Source organism: Neolamprologus multifasciatus, chromosome 11, assembly GCF_963576455.1.
Source record: "Neolamprologus multifasciatus chromosome 11, fNeoMul1.2, whole genome shotgun sequence".
NCBI classification, from domain to species: domain Eukaryota; kingdom Metazoa; phylum Chordata; class Actinopteri; order Cichliformes; family Cichlidae; genus Neolamprologus; species Neolamprologus multifasciatus.
Genome location: NC_140449.1, coordinates 4609667 through 4637632, shown reverse-complemented (window position 1 = coordinate 4637632; position 27966 = coordinate 4609667). Strand labels below are relative to the sequence as shown.

At 41.3% G+C, this 27966-nt stretch overlaps 1 protein-coding gene across 7 annotated transcripts; it reads right to left on the bottom strand.

Annotated features, from left to right (window-relative positions):
• Positions 1–1933: 1933 nt before the first annotated feature.
• LOC146507641 (protein NLRC3-like) lies at positions 1934–27270 on the bottom strand. Of its 7 annotated transcripts, XM_085178641.1 has the most exons (13): positions 26778–27270; positions 26595–26693; positions 26469–26525; positions 26061–26201; positions 23974–24052; positions 21702–21906; positions 19756–21550; positions 18392–18565; positions 18005–18178; positions 17656–17829; positions 14273–14446; positions 5761–5807; positions 1934–5612 (listed from the first exon to the last, which is right to left on the bottom strand). In XM_085178641.1, exons 1-13 carry the CDS (start codon positions 26864–26866, stop codon positions 5077–5079), a joined length of 3744 nt encoding a protein of 1247 aa, XP_085034767.1. In that variant the 5' UTR covers positions 26867–27270; the 3' UTR covers positions 1934–5076. The 7 variants fall into 7 exon arrangements, with proteins under 7 accessions (XP_085034767.1, XP_085034769.1, XP_085034768.1 ...); XM_085178643.1 differs by lacking the exon at positions 18005–18178; XM_085178642.1 differs by lacking the exons at positions 26469–26525; positions 26595–26693.
• Between the last annotated feature and the right edge of the window lie 696 nt (positions 27271–27966).

Sequence of the window (27966 nt, the reverse complement as noted above, 5' to 3'; positions counted from 1 at the left end):
GATATGATGTCTAAGACATAGAAATGCTTATTATGGGTTCACTTGATGTCATTGAAAAGATGCACATAGGTAACGCGCAGGCCGTCCAGCTCCGAGGTTTATCTTGTCACCTCGAGTCTGCGACACTCTCTCCATGTCCTCTCAGATAAGGGCGCGCACATTTCTGCATGACCTTCTAAATTAGAAAGAGCGATTCACAAAACAGAAGCTGACCATCACAAAACACTCATCACAAACCAAAAATGGCTCCACTGAGCGTCAAACTGTCACCAGAATTTACTGATAATCTAAAGACTCACATAACTCATTTTGTCTCATTTTGTCTTAGTTTGAGACATAAGTGCATGATTATAATACTGTGTAGTTAGATGAGGCAGAGCTGATGCTTCCTCTTAATTATCCTCTTCATTGTTCCCGAGCCTCAGTAGTGGAAGCTACCATGGATAGAAAAACAATGACTCATCTTAAATCTCAAATGATGTCTTTGTCTCCAAAGACCTGCTGATGTGTCCGATATGATCCACAAGCTTAAACTAGGATTATAAATGTGTGCAGTGATGTGTGTGAAACCTCTGAGGACTCACACGTGTGTGCTTCAGCCCACACACATATGAAGCACTGCGATCTCACACAGAACTATTTTACACATCCAACCTGAATCCTGATCATTTCTACAGTTTATTAAGCTCAGCTTCACCTGAACATCAGTGATGAAGCTGCTCTGACTCCATCACAGCTCACAGCTGTTGGAATGAGTCAAACAATTAAGAAGGTTCAGAAACAGCTGATGATTTTACAGAAACATGATGCAAACATGAGAATGGACAAATGATTTTTTATTAACACACGCTGTTTATGTTTCACTTTGCATGACGTCATCAACACTGTGACACCAGGGGGCGCTCATCACCAGCCTGAGGAAGTGTGCAGTGATAATGGGGGGAGACGCAGTATTGCGTGTACTGCAGTTGGACAGAAGGAAAAACTTCCTCCTGAAAATATTTTTATCCTTCCCAAAAGTGTTTAAGTCAAATGTTAAAAAATATAAATACAATAAAACACAGGGTCTTACATAAAGTTTGTAATGCAGTTGTGCACTGAGCACCTTTCCAATGTTCCTTCCTCATGTCCAGCTGCTGAACACATTAACATCTGTTATGTAAATGTAGCCGAGAACCAACCTGAGTACTGCTGGGAAAATAAAAAGGCAACATCAAAAGTGCTGCATTATCTTATTTATTTTGAATGTTGACTTAGATCCACACCACGATTTATGAAATTATAGAACTAAAATAACAAAACTTGTCTGCTTCTTTAAAATGTCTTTTATTACATCAAACCAGTGAAAACTGAAAAAACAAAGAGCTGTTAGCATGTTTAGACCAACTTTGAGACAGAGACTGTAAAGTTCTGCACTTTAAATCCTGCCTGTGTTCCTGCAAATGAGTCACACTGAAAGTATCTTAGTTTAGTATTAAGTGAGCCACAAAGCAGCCTAATAGCTTTAAAACAGTAAAAGTAAATGAAATTGCCAGTTTCAGTGTAGCTGGATCTGATTATTGGGGGGGGGGGGGGGGGTCGTGACCCCCATAACCCCGCCTGGTCCTGAGGTCAAATCCACCATCTTTGTTTCAGTGCTGAGCTTCATGTTCTCCCGTGTTTGTGTGCGTCCTCTCCGGTACTCCGGCTTCCTCCCACAGTCCAAACACATGCAGTTAGTGGGGTCAGGTTAACTGTGAGTGGTTGTGTCTCTGTGTTATTCCACCTTAATCAATGACTTCCTGTTAGCATTAAGTGCTTCTGTAGGACTGATGTCATTTTCATGGGTTGGATCATTTAAATGAAGCTGGACTCAGATGCAGTAAATAAGTTAATTAATAAAGCTGGTCAAATACATCACGTGGACACATGTGATTGTGTATTGTAGTATTGATCCCAATGCTGGTATCAGTACTGGATCAATAACACTGGATGGATGCGTTCAGCATGGAGCCCCTGAGCTGTGTTACAGACAAACATGAAAACTGACAGGTCTGTGTCATTCACAGTCTGTAACACTTCTAAACAACAGAGGCTGACCCAAGTGCCTCAGAGCCAGGCACGCTCACATCACAGCTCTCTAAATAAGCCAGTTTCAAAATAAGAGCTGAAAGCTGTGTTTGGTTGTGTTAGCTTATTATTGTGGAGACTAACATTCAGTGATCACGTGTTCAGACTCATTTAATTTAATTTAATTTATTTAGGACAGTGCATGTTAATGAACATAAATGTAAAAAAAAAATTACATGAATGTAAACATGCCAGATTATAGCCAAAGGCTAATTTCCATCTGTTGTCCTTAAACATAAAAAGATAGACATAATAATTCATAAAAATTCATCATTCATTCATAATAAAAACTCCATCACCAAACTTACACATACACACCATTCTGTTCCCAAATAAAACATTAAAACTATACAACTCATACATGATCACACACTTGATTTGTCCATAACCAGTTTTTAACCTTTGCCTTAAACAAATTGAATGTCGAGCATTCTCTAATGGAGGAAGACTGTTCCACAGATGGCCACCCTGGACAGAGAGGATGTTCTGCCCAAATGCTGTCCGTCTGTGGGGTATAAACAAGTCTCCTCGGATTGTAGCTCGAGTGGTCCTGTCTGAGCTTTCTTTATGCCAAATGAACTGCTTTAGTGGTGGTGGAGCAAGGGAGTGTAACACACTCTTTTAAGTTTCACTAAGTTATTGAAGTTCAGTAATTTATGTTTTTTTAACACATGACAGTGGTGGTGGGAAGTCGGTTTTTTGTCAAGTAGTTTTGAACTTCTTTTATAAATGTTTTCAATAGTTTTAAGTGTTGTTGGACAAGCAAGTGACCAGGATGTCAAACAATAGTCCATATGAGAGATGATCATTGAGTAAAAATCATAATGATTCCTCTCATAAATCCTGATCTTTGTATTTACTGTGTGTTGGATCAATAACTGAGATTCATCGTATCACACAGCTGTGCTGCTGCTGCTGGTGATGTCAGCACATCTGGAACAATACGAGGTATCTGCTACCAGACTGAGCAGGACGTGAGACCTGTGGACTGTTTCAATTCAATTCAATTCAATTCAATTTTATTTATATAGCGCCAAATCACAACAAATGTCGCCTCAAGGCGCTTCATAGATACAGAGAAAAGCCCAACAATCATATGACCCCCTATGAGCAAGCACTTTGGCGACAGTGGGAAGGAAAAACTCCCTTTTAACAGGAAGAAACCTCCGGCAGAACCAGGCTCAGGGAGGGGCGGCCATCTGCTGCGACCGGTTGGGGTGAGAGAAGGAAGACAGGATAAAGACATGCTGTGGAAAAGCTGTCCCTCCACAGGTCACTCAGACCTGATCCATACCTCAGTGATATTCTCTGACTTCCTCAGTAGAGACAGAAACCATTCAGATCTGGGACGATCAGCTGACTGATGATGTCACACAGACTGTGTTTTTCAGGAACAGTGATTCTGATGTGAGCCTGCTAGCTGACAGCAGACCTGATGAAACCACATGTTCACATCTGTGAGGACAGACTGGACTCTTTGACTGCACCTTGGTTCTCCTCAGAGGTCTGTACAGGAGCATGTCCACCCCCACTGAAGATCTCAGTCACTGTGAAACATAGAAAGCTGCTTGTGTAGCCTCTGCCTCACATGTAGATACAGCTACAGGTTTCTCTGTCAGTCAGACTGAAACAGTGTCCTGATGCTGCATCATTCAGCTCTGTGCCCCAGTCAGCATCACTGTGAGCTACCAGTGTCAGTGTTTCTGCCCTTTTCCTGTAACACTACACTCAGCACAGGCTCAGCTGGTATCCAGTGTTGGACTTTGGCTTCAGCTGCTGTGATAGATCCTCTAACATAGATCAGCTCTGCTACATGTTGTTAGATAAGTGCAGCTGCCTGTCATGTCCTGATGTTTCTCTGGCTCAGCAGCTTCTCCATCAGAGGTTCACATGGAGCTGATCCAGTATCTCCAGTAACTGTGTTCTGTGCCTCACTGGTTCATCCTTCTGTCTGTGTGACGTCAGTCAGATGTTGAAGTTAAACTCTGTAATCTTCACTGTGTCACAGAGTTCAGTGAGTCCCGTTATTCACAGTATCAATCAGATCATCAGAGAACAGCTGATCAGCAATCAGTGGTGCCAACAGCACCTCCTGTGGTGAGAGGATGCAATAATGCAATGTAGCATTTTTACACTCAACACTTCCAGTCATGGAAACTGTCTGTTGGATCTGTTTGACGTTGCTTTCTTGTGTTGCTTTCTTGGTTAGAGTTCCTCACAAATGTCCAGATTATTCTTCTAATGAGGCGTCGACCATGTTTTCAGTTCTTTGGAAGAAAACATCGCCCTTTGCCATCCTTACTTTTCTTTGACTTCTTCAAATGCAGCTGAACTCCAGCTGGTATTTTATTGGACTTTGCAGCTGTTTCTGGTCATCAGTTCATTCCTGCAAACCTCTGAACCTGAACAACAATGATGCTGCATTGCTGGCTGATCCCAAAAGGTTGATTCTGTTCATCTGGATGTTTTCACAAACGTTTGCTCACTGATCAGGTGACTTCTTCAGTCTCAGCTGACTGCAGCTTTACAACCTTACAAACAGCACATTTGCACAATGACTGAAACCAGCAGCAGCAGCACCTGATATATATGATACTAATATAATACATATACATATATAATCCATACTAATGATGAAGGAACTGAGCTCACAGTCTATTGTTCATTCAGTGAACTACTCAGTTTATTTTGGGCCTCAGAAATGCTCACTCTGTTTGTACATCACTGTCAGCAATAGACTCATTCTGCTGTGTGGACAGGAACACATGTGACATCACTTCCTGTTTGTTTGTGACTGAAGAGAAAGAAGTTTACAAGGAATCATTTAGAAGAGTTTCAAACATCAACTGATTGAATCCATGAATCTGAAAACGTGTTTGTGAGTGAAAGAGACAGACATGTACAGACTGAACTATCTGTTCAACAGTCAGAGTGTTTCTGTAACAGGAGACACTCTTTACACCCCACTCAGCACAGGGACACTGAGGAACCAGACCAGAACCTAAACCCAGGATGAAGAGTTTGAGTGAATGTGGTGTTGAAGGTGTGGAGGTGGATCAGAGTGTCAGAGGAGACTCTGTAGAAGGACAGAGTGCCAGCAGGACAGTCCACATACACTGCTGCTCTGTTAGAGACAGAGGAGGAGGAGGAGGAGGAGGAGGAGATGGATGTTTGTCTCCTATTGTGCCAGACATAACGAGGACCATCATCAGAGCATCTCAGACTCCAGGACTGATCATTCCATCCAAACAAACAGTCATAACAGTCTCCTTTCCTTCTGATGCTTCTGTAACTCACTGATATAAAAACGTTTCCTCTCCACTCGACCTCCCAGTAACAGCGACCAGTCAGACCATTTCTACACAGCAGCTGAGGACGATCAAATCTGTCTGGATGATCAGGATATGACTGAACCTTCCCCACATGTGTCACCTTCCTGTTGTTGGCAGACAGTTGGAGCTCTGTGTTCACTGTGTTTGTGTCGATTGTGAGTTGACAGGAATCTGATGGAGAGAACAAACACAATCCAGCTGCAGTTATTGATCCATCATCTGTTCATTGATTGACACTTTGATGATGACTCCTGACATGATGAAGATGGTTGAATGTGTGCTGCTTTGTTTTCATGAATCCCATTAAAAACACACTTACACTTTCTCAGACCTGGTCTCAACCATCGGACTCCAGCAGGCTCCACCCTGAAAGGAGGAGGGGGGTCAGAGCAGCACAGTCAGCATGCACACATGGACATTACATGGCTCTCATACACACACTGTTACACACTGAGCTCAAAGCTCGGCTCCACTGTTTTATTCAAAGAAATCTACATTTATTTATCAGCACATTTAAAAACAGGTTGAGCCAAAGTGCTGCACAGAGTAGAGAGAAAATAGGAAACATACACAGTAATTACTATAAAGACTCGTCAGAATTGAAAGCTACAGAGTACAAATGTGTTTCCAACCGGGTTTTAAAAATGTCGAGTGTTGGTGACGACCTGATGTGAAGGGCGACTGTTCCAGAGTTTGGCTGCAGCGATCGATAAAGCTCACCTCTGTTTTTACGTCTAGTTCTGGTCAGAAGCTACTTATCTGCAGACCTGAGGGCTCGACTTGGATTATTTTGTTAAAGAGAGATAAGATGGAGCCAATCCATTCAGAGATTTAAAGACAAACAACACGATCTGGAAGTGGATTCTACCACGTACTGGTAACCAGTGGAAAAAGCTGGAAAAAGCTGGTGATGGGTCGTCTAGCACAGACCCACCGCTGGAACCAGACAATTCATGAGGGAGAGAACTGTGACAGCGCCGTTCCTTCACTTGACCTCAGTCGCTCTCGTCTGCTCCCTCGTAACACTGCTCTTTATTGAGGTTACATGAATATGCATAAGTTCATTAACATATGAAGTCTTACACAGGTATGAACAAAGAGTACCAGTCTGTGCATAGTGTAGGTATGTGTGTGTGTGTGTGTGTGTGTGTGTGTGTGTGTGTGTCTGTGTGTGTGTGTCTGTGTGTGTGTGTGTGTGTGTGTGCGTGTGTGTGTGTGTGTGTCTGTGTGTGTGTGTGTGTGTGTGTGTGTGTGTTTCAGATGTGACCCTGTGACCCCAAAGCTGGTGCTAAGAGTCCAGTGGTCCCCCTAACAAAGGGCTCTTATACTTAACCAGACACAGAGTAGGTGTCCTCCTACACCAGGGGTCTCAAACTCGCGGCCCGTGGGCCAATTGCGGCCCGCAGGATGATAGTTTTTGGCCCCCACCTTAACATGAAAATTTAATGTTAGTTTGATAATGTATGACACTTTACAGTGTTGTGTGCGGAGCTGAATTAACCCACCAATCAGGGTGGGATATGGATCTCAGGGGACACCAGCCGGGCTTGATGCAAGCAGGGAAACATTTCTCAATGAGTAAAAGTTACAGCAGCGTTGCCCTGGAGTGTTTCTTTCTTTTCTGTGCCTGGCTGGCTTCCTCCTTTCTATTGGGCAAACGCGGACATTCGCCCCAGCGCGCTGCGTTCACAACCCTTCAAAAAACGTTTTTTTTTTTAAGTTTCTGCCCAGCGGGACATTATACTTATATAGATTTATACACACGTCAGTGGGATTTTTAGTTATTTTTTCACAGACTAACAACTAACTTTCAACTTTCACAACTAACCTCAGAAACAGGTGATGTTATTTGTTATATGTCACGGTGTCATTTCCGCTTCTTTCTCCTGTAACAACAGCCCGGCGCCGTGAGCAGTCGCCTTTTTTGCGCTCGCCATCCCTGTACTTTGTACAATCTGCAAATGCCACGGTGTTCGTGTCATCATGAAAGACATGAACATCATGTCTTTTTTTTTCATGAACATCATGTTTTTACGCTCAACAACATTGAGCGTAAAAACAAAGGAGACTGCTACCGGCTTTTTATCTGCCGATCGCCGTGCTACGGTTGCAAGATAAAGAAGCAGAAATGACGTTCTCTACGCGTTGAGACGTTCCCCGTCCGTCGGCTAAACGATTGATTGAAACTTCAATGTGACAGTGACACCAAGTAGAATTATAAATGTTACATAGCCCCAAACATGTCTTTTTCAAAGCCTGCGGTGAAGAGAAAGGTTGGTGATGAGCTCCGACAATTTCAGGAAAAGTGGGAAATGCAATATTTCTTTGTTGAGCACAGGGGCACCCCGACCTGTCTTATTTGCACAGAGAAAGTTGCGGTGCACAAGGAATACAATTTGAAACGTCATTACACAACTAGACATGCTGAGGTGGATGCAAAATACCAGGGAGATGAGAGAGCGAACCGGGTTGCCAGTCTTAAAACAGATCTACTGAGGCAGCAAGATTTCTTCAAGAAAGCAACCAAAGAGAATAATGCAGCAGTCGAAGCCACGTGGTTAATGAGATGATTGCTAAAGCAGGGAAGCCATTCACAGAAGGTGAATTTGTCTAAAAGTGCTAATTGCAGGCTGCAAATATAGTCTGTCCGGGAAAGAAAGGTCAGTTTAGCAACATCAGCCTTTCTGCCAACACCGCAGCAGATCGCATTTCTGACCTGTCAAGTGACATTTATGACCAACTGTGTGAGAAAACCAAATGTTTCAGTGTATACTCAGTCGCTCTTGATGAGACCACAGACATCACCGACACTGCCCAGCTCCCAATGTATGTCCGTGGTGTTGATGACAGTTTTGAAGTGATGGAGGAGCTGCTCACAGTAATTCCAATGCATGGCCAGACCACCGCTCAGCAGATATTTACAAGCTGTGTGATGCCATTGAGAATGTTGGTTTGCCATGGAAGAGGTTTGTTGGAATAACAACAGATGGAGCGCCATCAATGACAGGGAGGAAAAATGGACTGGTGGCACTTGTTCAAAAAAACCTGGAAGAGGAAGGCGTGGAGGAGGCCATTGCTCTGCACTGCATTATCCATCAGCAGGTCCTTTGCAGCAAATGCCTGAAGTTTGACAATGTGATGTCTATTGTTGTGAAATGCATCAACCAAATCAGATCCAGGGGCTTAAAGCACCGAAGGTTCTGTGCTTTTTTAGAGGAAATGGAGTCAGAATATGGGGATGTGCTCGACTTCACTGAGGTACGTTGGCTCAGCAGGGGAAATGTATTAAAGAGACTTTTTGAGTTGAGAGCAGAAGTGAAGCCTTCATGGAGAAGGATGGAGTTTGTGTTCCTGTGCTAACTGATCTCAAATGGCTCATGGACTTAGCTTTTCTTGTTGATATAACACATGAGCTTAATGTACTGAACAAGACGTTACAAGGCCAGGGGCAACTTGTCAGTGCTGCCTATGACAACGTGAGAGCATTCTCCACAAAACTTGCGCTCTGGAAAGCTCAGCTCTCTCAGACAAACCTTTGCCATTTCCCAGCATGCAAGGCACTCGTGGATGCAGGCACACCATTCAGTGCTGACAAGTATGTTGATGTCATTTTGAGGCTACAGGAGGAATTTGATCACAGATTTGCTGACTTCAAGACACACAGAGCCACCTTTCAAATTTTTGCGGACCCCTTCTCCTTTGATGTGCAAGATGCCCCTTCTGTGCTTCAAATGGAGCTCATTGAGCTGCAGTGCAACTCTGAACTCAAAGCAAAGTTCAGGGAGGTGAGTGGAAAAGCAGACAAGCTTGGACAATTTTTGAGAGAATTGAGCCCTAGTTTCCCTCGGCTTTCCCGAATGTTCAAGCGGAACATGTGCCTCTTTGGTAGCACATACTTGTGCGAAAAGCTCTTCTCCACTTTGAACTTCAATAAGTCAAGTACAGGTCCAGACTTACGGATGATCATCTTCAAGACGTACTGAGGGTCACAACTGCTTCCTCCCTCAGGCCAAATCTGGCTCGGCTATGCGAGAGGAAACGCTGCCAGGTCTCTAGCAGCAAGGAGTAGGCAAGAGAAGCCATGTTCAGAAGAACAGTTCATTTTCTACAGTGTTCCATTCATGTTCAGAAGAAGGTTATAGAACTGTTAATACAGACATTTCAATCTAAATACAGCAGATATAGAAGACTGAAAAAAAACACATAAGTTCACTGACTAAAAATATCTTATTATTATTATATTTATGTATTACAGATTGATTTATTTTCTTATTAATTCTTAATTTGTTTATTTATTTTTCATAGTTTGTGTTAAAAAATAAAACTAAAGAGATTTGAGAAGATTGGAATTTTTTAACCATGCCTTTCTTGTGGAAAACCTAATGCGGCCCAGCCTCACCCAGACTCTGCCTGCAGCGGCCGCCAGCTAAATTGAGTTTGAGATCCCTGTCCTACACCATAAATCAGTAAGAGAGGGTACGACCTTCTCATGGCCCCAAGTGGTGTGTGCATGCCAGAGCACTCTGGAAGGCACACAGAGTCTTTACAGACTACTAAAGATCAAACCTCTATCATCATGCAATCAATAATACAACTCTAAGCATATATGAGTAAATATTTCTAAGCATAAATGACAATCAACAATATAAACCTTACAGCTGGTTTTAATAACAGAATTCATTTGTTTCTCAAATGAGAAAGAGCTATCGAACACTCCTAAATCTTTAGTTAACTTTTCCAGTGGGCCACGGTCAACATCATCTGCTAATGCTAAATAGGCTGCCGTTATTAACTAATGCTAATTTCATGTGAATTAGCATTATGCACTAATGCTAACACTTACTTTTTAACAATGTGAGTAGCTAATGCTAACACTATTTCCCTTAACTTTATAACAATGTGAACGGCTAATGCTAACACTCTTTTACTTAGCATTACAACATCTGAGCTGCTAATGCTAAGTAGGCCACCATTAGTACCTACGTCTAATTTAAGGCAAATACGCATTAGAACCTAATGCTCATATCGTTTTCCTTTGCTTTATAACAATGTGAGCAGCTACTGCTAAATAGCATTAGCTAATAACAGCAGTCTAATTTAATGCAAGTTAGCATCATTTGCATTATAACGATGTGAGGAGTTAATGCTAAGTAGGCTGCCATTAGCGGCTAATTCTAATTAGGGGTGAATAATTAATACCAGCTAATGCTAATATCGTTTTCTCTTCCCTTTTAACAATGTCAGCAGCTAGTGCTAGGTAGGCTGATGCTAGCAGCTAATGCTAAAGCTAAAGCTAATTTGATGTGAATTAGCATTACATTAGTGAAGAATTAATGCCAAGTAGACTGCCATTAGCAGGTAATGCTAATTTTAGGAGAATAGGAATTTGCAGCTAATGCTAATACCATATTTTCTTGCTTTATAACAATGTGACCAGCTAATACTTAGTAGGTTGCCGTTATTAGCTAATACTAATTTGAGGTGAATTAGCATTATCCCCTTATGCTAACAAAGATTTTTCTTACTTTTTAACAATACGAGTAGCTAATGTGAATACCTTTTTTATTCAATTTTAACTTTTCCCCTGCGATGTGAAGAGTTAATGCTAAATAGGACGCCATTAGTGGCTAATTCTAATTTTAGATGAAAAAGCATTAAAAGCTAATGCTAATACCATATTTTTTTGCTATATATCAAAATCAGTAGCTAATGCTAGGTATGTAGCCATCATTAGCTAATGCTAATTTAGGTGAATTAGCATTACCCACTAATGCTAACAATGTTTTTTCCAACTCTTTTCCCTTGCATTATAACAATATGAGCAGCTAATGCTAAAAATCCTGCCATTATTAGGTAATGCTAATTATTATGTGTGTTAGCATTATCCGCTGCTGCTAGCAATGTTTTATCTTACCTTTTAACAATATCAGCAGCTAATGCTAACATTACTTTCATTTCAGTTAAGCCTATTTAGCATTAATTAACTTCATTTAGCATTAAGAAGTTTATGCTAAATAGGCTACCATTAGTGGCCAATGCTTATTTTAGGTGAATAAGCATTGGCAACTAATGCTAATACCATATTCTCTTGATTTCTAACAATGTGAGCAGCTATTGCTAAGTAGGTTGCTGTTATTAGCTAATGCTAATTTATCCGCTAATGCTAACAATGTTTTTTCTTACATTTTAACATGTGTGTTACCCTTAATAACTATTGCTAATTTAATGTGAATTAGCATTATCAAATAAAGCTAACTACTTTCCCTTGCATTATAACAATGTGAGCAGCTAATGCTAAGAAGACGGCTGTTAGGTAATGCTAATTTGATGCGAGTTTGTTAGCATTATCGGGTAATGCTAACACTTTTCCCTTCCCTTTTAATAATGTGAGCAGCTAGTGCTAAATAGGCTGATGTTAGCAGCTAATGCTAATTTGATGTGAATTAGTATTGTATTAGTGAGGAGTTAATGTTAAGTAGACTGCCATTAGTCGCTAAAGCTAATTTTAGATAAATAGAAATTGGCAGCTAATGCTAATACCATATTTTCTTGCCTTATAACAATGTGACCAGCTAATGCTAAGCAGGTGCCGTTATTAGCTAATACTAATTTGAGGTGAATTAGCATTATCCGCTTATGCTAACAATGTTTTTTCTTACTTTTTAACAATATGCCATTAGTAGCTAATTCTAATTTTAGATGAAAAAGCATTAACAGCTAATGCTCACACTGTTTGCTTTGTAAGAATGACAGCAGCTAATGATACGAAGTCCACTGTTATTAACTAATGCTAATTTGATGTGAATTGCCATTATCCGATAATGGTAACTCTTTTCCCCTGCATTACAACGATGTCAGGAGTTAATGCTAAGTAGGCTGCCATTAGGGGCTAACTCTAATTAGGGGTGAATAATTATAAGCAGCTAATGCTAATACCGTTTTCTCTTTCCAACTTGGGCAGCTAATGCTAATTTGATGTGAATTAGCATTATATTAGTGAGCAGTTAATGCTAATTTGATGTGAATTAGCATTATATTAGTGAGCAGTTAATGCTAAGTAGGCTGCCCTTATTAACTAATACTACGTTGTCGTGAATTAGCATTATGCGCTATTGCTAATATTGTTTTCCCTTACTTTTTAACAATGTGAGCGGCTAATTTTAAGTACGCTGTTGTAAATAGCTAATGCTAATTTAATGTGAGTTAGCATTATCCAATAATGCTAACACTGTTTTCTCTTACTTATTAAAAATGATAGTAGCTAACTAATACTCTTCCGTTGGGTAACAACAAAGTGAGGAGTTAATGCTAAGTAGGCTGCCATTAGCAGCTAAAGGTAATTTGAGGTGAATAAGCACTAGTAGCTAATGCTAATACCCTTTTCTCTTGTGTTATAATGATGTGAAATGTTAATATTGTTCTCAAGCAACAGAATGAGAATGAAATATTGATTCTAACAGGGCCCATAAACAGCTTTAGCTTAGCAGCATTATCTTATCAGAGTTTCCATCATGGTCACACAAATCCTTAGCAGAGCAAAGTGGCCTACTTAGGAATAGCTGCTCAAGTTGTAGAAAGCAAAGGGAAAACAGTATTGGCATTAGCTGCTAAATGTGCACTTGAGAACAAATTTATTGTGAATTCAGCTGTGAATGTAGAGTTTGTCATTATTTAAGCTTCCATTTCCAAATGTTAGCTGCTCCTTTTTCACACACACAGACTGAAATGATTCACAGCCTTGCTTCTGTCAGTGTCACTGACTGTCACTGTGACTGTGGAAATACAGCATGGGAAACATACACATGGCTGACACTTTATTAGGTACACAGTGACCACTATCTCAGGTACACCTGTGACCTAATAAAGTGTATCTAAAGTTAAATGTTGTCTCTGTCCAAATATTTATGGACCTAACTGTAGGTCTACTTTTAATGAAATTCTCAACATGACTTATCAGTTATCATTAAAGTTCCTGCAAACAGACTCTTTGGAAACCTCCTATATAAATATCCATGTAATATCCAGCTAGACTAGTGTGTCTGTCCCTGAAAATCTTAATGACCTTGTAGTACCATATCACCCTATTAGAGCACTTCGCTCTCGCTCTGCAGGCCTACTTGTTGTTCCTAGAGTATTTAAAAGTAGAATGGGAGGGAGAGCCTTCAGTTTTCAGGCCCCTCTTCTGTGGAACCAGCTTCCAGTTTGGATTCGGGAGACAGACACTATCTCTACTTTTAAGATTAGGCTTCAAACTTTCCTTTTTGCTAAAGCATATAGTTAGGGCTGGACCAGGTGACCCTGAATCCTCCCTTAGTTATGCTGCAATAGACGTAGGCTGCCGGGGATTCCCATGATGCATTGAGTTTTTCCTTTCCAGTCACCTTTCTCGCTCTCTATGTATTAATAGACTTCTCTGTGTTGAATCATATCTGTTATTAACCTCTGTCTCTCTTCCACAGCATGTCTTTTATCCTGTCTTCCTTCTCTCACCCCAACCGGTCGCAGCAGATGGCCGCCCCTCCCTGAGCCTGGTTCTGCCAGAGGTTTCTTCCTGTTAAAAGGGAGTTTTTCCTTCCCACTGTCGCCAAAGTGCTTGCTCATAGGAGTTCATATGATTGTTGGGTTTTTCTCTGTATCTATGAAGCACCTTGAGGCGACTTTTGTTGTGATTCGGCGCTATATAAATAAAATTGAATTGAATTGAATTGAATTGAAAATATTCCTGCATGTGTGATTGTCATGTCTCATCTGCAGGAAACAAACAGGAAGTGAGTGAAGGACACAGGAAATGTTTCCAGCTCTTCCTCCTCTATCAGACTTTATCTCCTTACCTGAGAGTGTCCAGTCTCCAGCCTGGATCCTTCAGTCCAGCCGACAGCAGCGTCTTTCCTGAGGTACCTGGATGATTGTAGCTCAGGTCCAGCTCTCTCAGATGGGAGGGGTTGGAGCTCAGAGCTGAGTCCAGAGAAGTACAGCCATCCTCTGTAATCAGACAGCCTGACAGGCTGCAGACACACAAAACAACAATCCGTCTATTATCCATCTCTATGGCAGTATAACTAAGGGATGGTTCAGGGTCACCTGATCCAGCTCTAACTATAAGCTTTATCAAAAAGGAAAGTTTGAAGCTGATCTTCAAAGTAGAGAGGGTGTCTGTCTCCTGAACTCAAACTGGGAGCTGCTTCCACACCCACTCCAACATAGCCAGGCTTTCTTTGTGTTTGCTGCTTTGATAAAACCTCAGATCCCAGTCAGAGATGATGAGCATCATCACAGTGATGATCATTTCTCTGTTAACCCAGGCTTCCTGCTTCAGGATCTGTGCACGCTCACAGAACAAGAAGATCTTTAGACATCATTTCACTAAATGGATGGACTGAGCTCGGCCTACAGATGAACTGGATAAATAAAGATTTGACCTCAGTGTGCTCAGTTTTACTGTCTATTCCTAACATATTCCTAACATGATAGCTGCACTTTAGAGCTCTAAAACTGGAACTAACACATATTTAAACTCTACATGTTACTCAGTACATTCAGTTTTGACACTCGCCCACAGTCCAACAAGGAAACATGGAGATCACATCAGTTTGTCACCAAAGTCTAATTATTCCAGAGGGCAGTGTTGATACAACTAAAGTTATCTGGAAGCAAAGTTGAGTTTTTTATCACCGGAGTACTTCACGTCTGAAGTATCACTTAAATGCCTTACACGCTGTTGATGGCAGCAAATAAACCACCCAAACAAACAGCGGTGGGAGGCTTGGGCAGACTACGTAGGATCAGCTTGTGGGAGGAGTCTAGATAAACCAAAGAAAGACAAGCTAACAAACGCCAGGGTGAAGTGAGTAGCTACAAACTTCAGGCCGATTATTGTTGTTGAAGAAGTCGGTCTGAGGAACGTTCTTAGGATCAACAAATGACGGCATGTATGAGCCTCCCTCAAGACGCACCATCACAAGAAGAACACATGAGCTGTAGAAAAAGGAGAGACTACGAAAGCCACGGTGTTACAACGTGCACCAGCTGTTGGTCTCTCTGGAGACTACTGGGCGTGGCTGGGTAACCATGGTAACTTGGGAGTTACAGTACATGATATTAATGAAGAGTGGGAGCTGCGTTCTATAGCAAACAATTTGTTATGAGGTAATCAGCTGATCTTACTTTAACCAGAAGCCCTTCACAATAATTGCAATGCCTTTATTTTGTACAACTACCATCAGTTCGTCTGTACTGATGGTAACTTAAAGTCACACTAATGTTGTTTAGTTTCTATAGTGTAAGTAGTAGAAGTATACTACAGTACCCTGATCACTGATAGGACAGATTTATGTAGATATACACGTTTGTGTTTAACATTACTGCATTATAGTACTGTGATCTTTCTCCTTATATATGGCTATATTAGCTATACTGACGTATGTACATATATGTACGTACATTTAACTGGATATGTAACTTATCTATTCATCTTATTTGTCATGTATTTGTATTGTGTACTTCCTTTTTGTAAGAAACCAGACACATGATCACAGCCGCAAGAATCAATCAGTGAAAGAATAAAGTGCCTCAATCCAAACCTTAAGCTCCTTATTCCACACGCTGGGATCATTTGGCCTTCAGTGGTGTTCTGGCTGACACACCGGAGTGACCAGAGTGCTACAGAGTGAATCGGACACACCAGTGTCATCCCTGATATCTCCACTACATTTAATCGTCCTTCAGCTTGTGGCTGCCATTAGCTGGTCTGCTAGTTAGCTGATCTGTTAGTTAGCCAGTGTGCTAGTTAGCCAGTGTGCTAGTTAGCTGGTGTGCTAGTTAGCCAGTGTGCTAGTTAGCTGGTTCGCTAGTCAGCTGGTGTGCTGACCAGCGAACCAGTAGGTTACAAGATGAGCTTGTTGATCTGATGAGCCAGCTCTCTCTGTCTTGGTCGTTTTGTCCTTGGGCAAGACCTAACCTACCGCTTACTGGTGATGACCAGAGGGGCCGATGGCGCGATATGGCAGCCTCGCTTCCGTCAGTCTGTCCCAGGGCAGCTGGGGCTACAACTGTAGCTTACCTCCACCAGTGTGTGAATGTGAGAATGAATGAATAGTGGGATTGTAAAGGGTATTTGAGGGTCTCGAGAAGCGCTATATAAATGCAATCCATTATTATTATTAAGAGCATCTTTAGGCCTGACTGTGCTCATTCTTCCTCCAACCTCTCCTTACCAAAGATAACAACTACATCAGTATTAGCTCAATAACAATTTCTGCAATTCAATTGTGGACATTCACTTTTAAACCTTGTGTAAAATGATAAAACCTAAAAGTCTGAGTATTATTCTTTGTGCAAACAGCTCTTGCAGGTTCCCCCGGACTTAATAATTAAATAATAATAATAAAAATAACCTTTCCTTTAAGCAGCTGTTCAGGCTACTAAACTCATCCCAGAAATAACAAGTGACACCATTAATAGTGGAGCTACCTTTAACAGGGGAAACTGATTTGACCTATAAGGCTACTGCAGTTACTTCTTATCAGGGTTAGTAGGGAAGACATCTGGATGAGGTAGTTAGTAGTATGTAGTTAGTACCGGGCGAGTCCCCTCCCCCACATCGGCACCAGAACCCTGTATTATCTACAGGGTAAGACGGCCTGTTTTATCAAACTATGGCTATTACTACTGTGATCATTTGCAGCCCAGTGAGCCGCTCTCTCCGCTGGGATTAACCACTGGAGCTCACCCAGTCATCCCTCTCTTTCTCTCAAGAAGAAGTGAAATAAATATATTTATTATGTTACGAGTCTAATATTCTTTAAATCAAACTGTAATGAATAAATAAAGCAAGAAGATTTGGTGGCTCCAAGTGTTGTCGAAGAAAAGATCTCATTTTGAGAAATCAGCCTTTAAAATTAAGTAAGTACAGTGAATAAAAAACAAACAGCGAACCAATCAGTAGTCGCCAATATCCTCCTAATTTTATTCCTAAAGAAATCAAATATATATATTATGGGCCCAAAGGAGCCTAAATCTTTAAATTAGGCAGTACATGAAGTATTTTTTTAAATAAACAAAGACATGACTATAACAACTTTTAGTAATTCAGAGTCCAGTTATCCACTCAAATGTGAATAAAAGTTCACTTGACAGCTGTATAAAAGTTACCTGTTTATACAATAATATAAATCACATTTCAAATGATCATCTGTGGAAAAGTTTGAATCCTGACCTGAGAGTTTCCACTGCACACTGTGAACTCTTTAGTCCAGCAGACAGAAGCTTCAACCCTGAATCCTGCAGGTCAGAGTTACTCAGGTCCAGCACTCTCAGACTGGAGGACTGGGAGCTGAGGACTGAGGACAGAGCTTCACAGCTTCTCTCTGACAGGTTACAGCCACTCAGTCTGAAAAATAAAAGACAATCTATAAAACAAATACTTATGTAGAGTTTGTTAATACATTTCACAACATTAAATCTTGACTTTCTATTTTTAAAGGAAACATAAACATACTAAGATACAACATCATACGGATGAACTTTACTAAATAATTTAAAAACAAAATGTTTTCTGATCTGACCTCAGAGTATTCACTTTACAGTTTAAACTTTGTAGTCCAGTAGACAGAAGCTTCACTCCTGAATCCTGCAGCTTTCTGATACTCAGGTCCAGCTCTGTCAGCCTAGAGGACTGTGAGCTGACAACTGAGGACAGAGCTTCACAGTTTTCCACTGAGAGTTCACAGATGTTAAGTCTGAAGATAAAAACATGAATAAAGATTGTTGTTAAAGTGTAATCAGGGTGCAATAGCTTATTGTCTTGTGCTGAGCAGGTTAGTAAAACTTCACTTTAACTTGGAAATGAATAAAAATGCTATGAAACAAGGATAACTAGAAAAAGATATAAACAAAAACAAACATCAAACACATAAACAAACAGAATTAAACAGAATACAAATTGATCTGACCTCAGAACATTCAGTTTGGCGTGTGGACTCTCCACTGCAGCAGACAGAAGCTTTACTGCTGAAGCCTTCAGGCTGTTGGTACTCAGGACCAGCTCTCTCAGACTACAGGACTGGGAGATGACCACTGACAACAACTTTTCACAGCCTTCCTCTGAGACGTTACAGCTGCTCAGTCTGAGAGAGAAAGGAAAAAAACAAAACAAAAAAAAACAAAACAAACAATATATGTGATCAAATTAAATTTGTTTATATGTTGAACCTTTTTTAAAAATGTTATTTTAAACCTATGAGTGCTACCAATCCAATGCACACGATTGGTACCTTGATGGTACCTTGCTCAGGGGTACCACAAGGTAGCTATTCGGTGGATTCAACCCCTGACCTTATGATCATGGGGCGACCATTCTACCTACTGAGCTCATAATTCTGTGTATTCTATCATACAATATTAACTAAAACAATTATTTTAGAAAATTTTACTAATTCAATAATCATGATGCTGATTACCTGTGTATTGTGAAGAACACTGGATTTTAAACACTAGCTGTATAAAACTCTTCCTGTTAAAGGTGCGTATAAAGGAGATGAGCTGAAATGCAGACTTCATGGAGAATGTTTGCTGTCAGGATATATCAAAGACAAAGCAGAGATCCATCCAGTCTCTTCCACTAAGCCCACAGATGTACAGACAACCACTCTCACTCTCACCTGCATGAAGTTTAGATCACCAGGTAACCTAACTCCATGTCTGTGGACAGTGGGAGGAAACTGTAGAGGACCCAGAGTGAACCCACTGTAATTCTGTGGTAACACTGGTTATGGAAGCCTTACAGTTACATATGGTTACTGACAAGAAACACGACCTTGGAGGCAATTTCAGTAATGAAGACCGAAGTTCTCCCTCCATACGGGATGAAAACATGACAGCACAGCAGAGATTTATATTTAAAAAGGGAGAGTGTGCACTGAAAGTGAGATACAAACTTGAACTTGAATTACGAACATCATAAAAAGATGTAGGTGAAGTCTGGCAGGTGAAGTTTGTGCTTTAGAATAAAACAACCAAACTCCTGTAGTTGGAGACAAGTGAACAAGCTGAGGATAATAAACCTGTCAGAGGGGCTGAAGCATCAGAGCTCATGTTCTTATAGGCTGGGTCTGGATTGTCCTTTGATAAGAGTTACAGAACAAAGTGTGTTTTAGAAATGCTGGAGTGAAACATTAAAACTACCGTATATTTACTGAGTGACTGATGATCATTTAATTCACTATTAAAAAAAATGTTACAGTGCTCTTTGAACTCAGCATTTCTGATTTATTTCCCATTATTTTAACAATGAAGCGATGACAACATGTTTACTTACAGAGCTTTGTTGGAGGCTTTGACCACTGGCAGCATTCTCAGAAGAGCCTCCTCTGAAGTAGAGTATTTCTTGAAGTCAAACTCATCCAGATCTTCTTCTGATGACAGTAAGATGAAGGTCAGAGCTGAGCACTGAGCAGGAGACAGTTTACCTGTGGAGAGACTTCCTGAAGTCCTGTATTGTTGGATCTCCTCCACTAGAGAACGATCATTCAGTTCATTCAGACAGTGGATCAGATTGATGCTTTTCTCTGCAGACAGATTCTCACTGAGACTCTCCTTGATGTACTGGACTGTTGCTAGAGTGATTCCTGAAATACTTCCTGTCTGTGACATCAGGGCTCGTAAGAGAGTCTGATTGGTCTGCAGTGAAAGACCCAGGAGGAAGCGGAGGAACAAATCCAGGTGTCCATTTGGACTCTGTAAGGCCTTGTTCACAGCACTCTGGTAGAAGTGTTTCTCTGTAGATTCTCCTGTTTCAGACTTCTGGGAGGTTTTTTGTTCTTCCAGCAGATTGAGTCCAGAGTTGATGAAGGTCAGATGGACATGAAGAGCAGCCAGAAACTCCTGAACACTCAGATGGATGAAGCAGAACACCTTGTCCTGGTACAGTTGTTTCTCCTCTTTAAAGATCTGTGTGAACACTCCTGAGTACACTGAGGCTGCTCTGATATCGATGCCACACTCTCTCAGGTCTGATTCATAGAAGATCAGGTTTCCTTTCTGCAGCTGATCAAAAGCCAGTTTTCCCAGTGACTCCATCATCTTCCTGCTCTCTGGACTCCAGTGTGGATCTGTCTCAGCTCCTCCATCATACTTGACCTTCTTCACTTTGGCCTGAACCACCAGGAAGTGGATGTACATCTCAGTCAGGGTCTTGGGCAGCTGTCCTCCCTCTCTGGTTTCCAGCACATCCTCCAGAACTGTAGCAGTGATCCAGCAGAAGACTGGGATGTGGCACATGATGTGGAGGCTTCGTGATGTCTTGATGTGGGAGATGATCCTGCTGGCCTCCTCCTCATCTCTGAATCTCTTCCTGAAGTACTTCTCCTTCTGTGGGTCAGTGAACCCTCTGACCTCTGTCACCATCCCAACACAGTCAGGAGGGATCTGATTGGCTGCTGCAGGTCGTGTGGTTATCCAGAGGCGAGCAGAGGGAAGCAGTTTCCCCCTGATGAGGTTTATCAGCAGCACATCCACTGAGGTGGACTTTGTAGGGTCAGTTAGGATTGTAGTTTTGTGGAAGTCCAGAGGAAGTCGACACTCATCCAGACCATCAAAGATGAACACAACCTGGAAGTCTTCAAAGCTGCAGATTCCTGCTCCTTTGATTTCAGTAAAGAAGTGATGAACAAGTCCCACCAAGCTGAACTTTTCCTCTTTCAGCACATTCAGCTCTCTGAAAGTGAATGGAAACATGAACTGGATGTCCTGGTTGGCTTTGTCTTCAGCCCAGTCCAGGGTGTACTTCTGTGTTAAGACTGTTTTCCCAATGCCAGCCACTCCCTTTGTCAGCACTGTTCTGACTGGTTCATCTCTTCCAGGTGAGGCTTTAAAGATGTCTTCTTGTCTGATTGTTGTTTCTGGTCTGTCTGGTTTCCTGGATGCTGTTTCAATCTGTCTGACCTCATGTTCATCATTGACCTCTGCAGTCCCTCCCTCTGTGATGTAGAGCTCTGTGTAGATCTGATTCAGAAGGGTTGGGTTTCCTGCTTTAGCGATGCCCTCAAACACACACTGGAACTTCTTCTTCAGAGCAGATTTAAGGTTACGATGACAAACTGCAGCTGGAAGTTCTGAATAATAATAATAAAAATACAACTTCAACAATCATATTTTACAAAATGCTGATGACATTTTCTGACTCACTGAGAAATGACTGAACACACTGGTGTCACAAGTGTCTCATTTATCCAGCAGCTTAAATCTTTAGATAAATCCTCTTACTGCTCTGCAGACGGTCAGCCAGCTCCTCCTGCTTCATTCTCCTCAGGAAGTCGACTGTGATCTTCACAAATGCCTCTCTGCTGTTTCTCCTCTGCTCATCATCCTCCCTCTGACACTCCAAGCACTGGGGCTTATTTGGATTCAGAGCCTTCTGGATCTTCTTCAGCTCGTTCTTCACAAAAGTGATGATGTTGTCCTCCAGCAGCTGGAACAGAATATTTATGAATGAGCCACCACTCTGAACTTCAGTCTACACAACATCAAGAAGGTCCTGAGAAAATGTGAACGCTGGTTTGTGGGCGGAGTCAAGGAGGCCATTTATGTGAAAAGGGAAAGACCATCTCTGAATGGAGGAGGGGCCTAAGGGTACATCTGTCACCATCTTTAACAACACTTTAACAAACAACATGAGATTTTAACAGTAATGTAAAAATCCTGTGATTCATTGTTATTAAGCACAAACACATCTATGGCCCCGTTTCCATTAGTAGCTGCTCAGATTGACTCACCACAGGTCGCCACGACTGGACTGGATCAACTGGTTTCCATTACAGTTGAGGACCACCTAATGTGGTCGTCTCAATGTAGCCGAGTGTCAACTCACATCATTAGTAAGTGTTAATGCTGCTAATTTCCATCATATTTGTCATTTATTGCTCAAAGTTATTGAAGAAACAGTTATTCAGCTTCATTCTCACTGATCTCAACTACAAACTGTTTCACTTTGGTTTCTGTTTAAAGCCTCGATGTTTAAAACGTTTCCCTGTGATCAATGTTCCCTCTAATTTTTCATGTGTCTGAACACACAAACTCCCTGAGCGTCCCTTGGACCACTGTGAGCAACAGCAGACGTGTGCACTGTGGTCACGCCAGCATCGAATCCATCCAGGTTACATGTTTATTAAAATAATCTAATTACAGCATTTATGTTAGACTACTTTTAATTAACTGCTTTAGCCCACTTACAATAAAAATTAAAAACAACCTTGTTCATGACCTGTGTAGCATGTTAACACTATTGGAAGTAAAAATAACTTGAACTCCAATTTTGAAAACACAACTTCATTTAATTTATTATTTATTATTAAGCTCTGACTTGTATTATGAGTCTGTGGTCTGGGAGAGAGTCTGTAACTCTGGATGCAAAATACAGTAAATAATGACCAGTGCTGGGCAATTAATTATATAGTTACTTCTTCAAAAAGGTAAAACAAAGTTTTTTGCAGCTGTTTACCTAAAAATGCAGCCAAGGTGTTTTTTAAATAAACATTTCAAACTATTTACAGAACAATCAGCTGTTCTGCATCAAATCTGATGCCACACAAATTATTTGTGTCACTCCAAAAAATAATTTCTGTCCACTATGAGATGAAGGAGAACAACAGCCTGATACCTGCAGGCCTGACAGCAGCAGATGTGTCACTGCTGTAACACCTGTAACACTCAGCAGTCGCCTCATTGACACACACAACAACGCTATTGACTACACTACACACTAACTACACAAGACAACACACTACACTACACACTAACTACACACTAACTACACACTAACTACACAAGATTTGTGCTAAACGTCTCAAATCTCTCACATCTCAAACATGCCGTCACTCCTAAAACTTCCTCCTCCCTAAACAACTAAATGCCATGTTGCCATATCATGTTTTGATTGGTCGGCATGGTACTTTTTTCGACCAATAGGAAAGGGTGGAGTGTTTTGGTTTTGTTTTTCCTCGCAGGCTTTTGAGCATTTTCCTCATAAAATGCTGTTTTTACCGTTTCTTCCCGCAGTAAATATAAACAACAATATTATTCAGGAAGAAAACCAAACAACCAAACCAACTCCAAAGGTTGTACACGTTGTCATTAACGTGGCTTCACTCCACATCAGCCGCTTTGCTAAAACACCGGTGTCGGCACATGAGGACGCTGTCATAGCCTGTCAGCGACGTTGATTAGCTGCGTATATACGAATGTGAATCGCATCATTGGCTGGACTATGGGATAAGGTGGCATCGTTCTGATCCCATACGGGAGCAGCCAGTCACTGACTAACACTGCAAAAATGAATTGTTAACCTATTTACTTTAATTTCAATTCAGGTGGATTTTTTTTGTGTGCAATGCAGATTTTCTGTGCACAGAGACGTGCCAGCAGTCAAAGTTTGTTTCTTTTGGACATTTAGTCCACAGAGTCCTTGGTGTTCTGAAAGGGACCTATAAATAAATGTATTATTAATAATAATAAAAGTAGTTGTTGTACATGTACAGACCATAAATATGGAGTCCAGCTGTGTTTGATGCTGCTGGGCAGACTGACCACTGGGAACCTCTGAGCTCTGCTGCTCCACTCTGTGGAGGAACCATGGACACACACACACACACACACACACACACACACACACACGAGGCCACTTTGATTATTGAAATGTGAATTTAGCCTCTAAAAGCTGTGTTCAGTCACTTTTGCTGCTTCCCTTGTTGCATCTGTATTTGTAGTTTCTCTGTCAGAGATCAAAATGATCAATAATACAAATGATACTCCAGAGTCCTTCCACTGTTATCCTGATCACTGACACTTCTTTGTTGTGTTTTAAACTCTGTAAAAACACAAAGATCATAATTCCCTGAATGACTTCAATGTTTTTCTAACTGAACTTTGATTCTAAAGTTAAAGGCCGTTTCTCAGTAAATGTACTTGTGAAACGTCATCATTCACAGATCAAGTACGTTTCAACTCAAAGAACGTATAAAGCCAAGTGTGTAAGTTCATCTCTGAATGTTTATGATTCCTACGTTAAGTTTAACAACCGATATATGAAGCTCGGACGTCTGTGCGCTGCTGAGTCTGTTTGTTTGTTCATTCCAACCATCAAACTGTTTACCTGCAGCACAGTTTGTTTGTTTTTCAAAGTAAAACTGTGAAACACTTTTTTCATACTTGTGTTCAGTTTTGTATAGAAATGATGCAAAATTCAGTGTCAGGTTAAATGTGACAGAAACAGCTCACACTGACATCCATCCTGATAAAAGATGAGTGCAGGAAAACCGTGCATTTATTTGCACTGCTTTCCATGTGTGAATGAGGCGAGTATCAAAGTGCTCAGAGGAGAAAAGCTCCATATAAGAACCATTACTCCCAGTATTATTCCAAACTGGTCCAGCCTATAAAGATGAACTCTGTGTGAACAGCTGACCTGTGTCATGTGACCAAGAACACAAACATGATCTACTGTCAGATCAGGACACGTCACAGTTACTGTGTTACTGTTTAACAGCACACTACAACATTCACACGTTCATCTAACAAACTGGATCATTAACAGCTGCATTTTCACACGTTTCACTTTGATTCACTACAGATTCAGCAGACAGAAAGAAGTTGATGAGGAAACAACAGTTCAGTTCATTTCTGTCCTGGTTGATGAAAATGGCAGCACTGCTGAGGAGCAGGAAGTGGGGATCAGACTGACTGAAGAGTTTCAGGACAGACAGTTTGAGAACATCTCCCCTTCCTAAAAATAATCTCTGAGTATCTGCTGTGTTTGTGGAAACACTCCAACACACAGCGCTGCACATATGAACATGTGTGTGAAACAGAGCTGACATTAAACATGATGGAGGATTTATTCACAAACACACAACAACATTTACACACACATTACCTCTCTGCAGGACGACACACGTCTAATTTAAAGTAAATAACATCATCTTTAGACTGGTCACTCTTACTGCCTCCAACTGTTTTACGTGCCCTTTCAACACCTTCATGGTCAAAAGTGTACACGCACAAAATCTACAATAAAATCCTCATGCAGCAATAGGACAGACACACAATCCATTTATCTCTTTGTCTCAAACACACACACGTGTATTCAAAGCCTCGATTTGTTCATATTTCATTTGTTGTGTTTTTATCTTCAGCGTTTTCAGTGTTGGTGCATTTTACACCAAAAATGTTTCCATTGATGAATCAGATTGATTTGTTGTGTTTCACACACATCCATACAAATCACTCCCTGGTGGTCACATGACTCCTGTTATGTTATAGAGTCATGTGACCACCAGGGAGTTTCATGCTGTGGCCTAAAATGTCAAAATGGTTGAATGTGGTGGAGTAAAAATGTGAGATATCAACTACTTTTCTTCAATATGAAATGTTTGCAGGGCCTGACAGGAAGTGGACGGACGCTCTGATCACTTCCTGTTTGCTGAAGTGGGTTTTCAGTTGTTTAAAAACCAAAGGCTTGTTTTAAAAGACAGTTTAAATAGGACTGAGGGAATGACGTGTTTGTACTGCAGTTTATATCCAACAACATCAAGCAGTTTAATCAAAGAGTTCATGTTACTAACAGCTCACCTCTCTGCAGCAGACACAGGCTGGACTTTAAAATCAATGAGGCGACCAGCAGACACAGGCTGGGATTTAAATTCAATGTAGCGATCTTCAGACCAGTCACTCTGTAAGGACACAGAGCTTGGTGGAGGTCCAGGTGGGTTCCTGTGAAAAACCATCATGGACATGTTAACAATTCCTGCAGCATCACGTGGCACAAACACTTCCTGTCATCTGCAAGCAACAGGAAGTTAATTAATAAAAGCGGGATGGAGACGTGACTGTGATGGTCCAAATGTATCTTAAACCAGATGACAGTTACAGCTGAGCCTGTGTGTCCTTTGAGACACTGCTCTCCTACAGAGATGCATTTTAGAAACCAGGAAACATCAAATCATTTAAATCAGAGAGTTCATGTTACTAACAGCTCACCTCTCTGCAGCAGACACAGAGCTGGGTCGAGGTCCAGGTTTGAGTCTCTGATGGATCCTGAAAAAGTTATAAATCTTCAGTAAAATTCTCATCACATATCAGCTGATATTATTGGTGTTAGCTTACCTTTTCTCAGCTGACTGTCTTTGCTCAAATCTCTTAATGAAATCTTTGAATGAGTTACTTTCATAGGACACAGAGCTGGGTGGAGGTCCAGGCTGGTTCCTGTGAATAATGATGGAGCAGTGATGTGAGTGCTGAGCTGTGACATGGAGAAGAGTCATGGACAGTTAGAGATGGTCATGTCACCTCTGAGCTTTGGTCTGGCTCTCATGTTCCCCACACAGAGTGCTTTTAGAGGGAGGGACTCCCTCCTCTCTGTCCTCACACTGATCCATGCTGCTCAATTCACATCAGCTCACACACACTTTCTACCTTCACCTGCAGAGGAAACACAAATCATTCATGTGCACATCAACTGAAATCCTCCTTTCCATCATGTGTGCTGTCCAAATATCAGCTGCTTCTTTCCTGCTTCATCTCGGTGTCAGCTGAATGCAGTCAGACAGCAGTGTGAAGCAGAGGAAGCTGCCATCAGCTGCTCTACTATCAGTCCACTAGATGGAGCCGTGAAGCACACACGATGCATTCACTGACACACACTGATTCACTGTGACTGGAAGCTTCAGTCAGTTCAACACGTGTGAACAACATTTTAAACATTTCAGCTGATCCATGATTCAAAGAGGATCAGCAGAGTTAAAGCTTCACACTAATTATTCCTGCTGTGTTTGCAGAGAACTGCACTCACACTGATTTACTGTTTGGTAAACTAGAAAAATGTTAGTCTTGAACTGGCTGCGTAATGCAGACAGGGTAGGACCCGAATATAACGGCGAAACATCTTCAAGCAACTTACAGAAGTCCAGATGCTTTTCTTTCCAAGCTCCTTAAACTAAGATGACCTGGATGACTGAGAACCTTCACAGGAAAAATGAAACACAAACTGAACAAAGAATGCAAGACTTTCACAATAAAACAGCAAACAAAGGAACGCAACACTGACACGAGAGCTTGACAGAGGAGTGGAGGAAAGGCAGACGAGAGTGAGCGAGGGAAAGAGGAGACACGAGAGACATGACAGGCTGAGGAAATATAGAATGGAGCACCAGGCCTCACACAAACACAGACACACACAGAGACACACAGAGACACACAGAGACACACAGACACACACAGAGACATAAAGGGAATCTAATGATCAAGGAACTATTCACTCACTGCTCGCCAGTGTTTCTTTCTTTCTTGTTTCAGTGTTTTTCTAATGAGTTTTACTCATCCATGAGATTTTAAAGCTTGCACTTACAAGCAATGTTCCCTCAATGTTCCCCTTTTCCCTGTCAGTCACCGCCAATGTTCCCTCTAATTTTTCATGTGTCTGAGCGAACACACAAACTCCCTGAGCGATCCCCGTGAGCGACATTAGACGTGTCCACTG

Coding starts and splice junctions, on each gene's coding strand:
- LOC146507641 (XM_085178641.1), bottom strand. CDS start 26,866: ATGGATCAGTGTGAGGACAGAGAGGAGGGAGTCCCTCCCTCTAAAAGC. Junction 21,551..21,701: donor GGCTGACCGTCTGCAGAGCA/GTAAGAGGATTT, acceptor ATTATTATTCAG/AACTTCCAGCTGCAGTTTGT. Junction 5,808..14,272: donor TGGAGACTGGACACTCTCAG/GTAAGGAGATAA, acceptor TCCTCCTTTCAG/GGTGGAGCCTGCTGGAGTCC.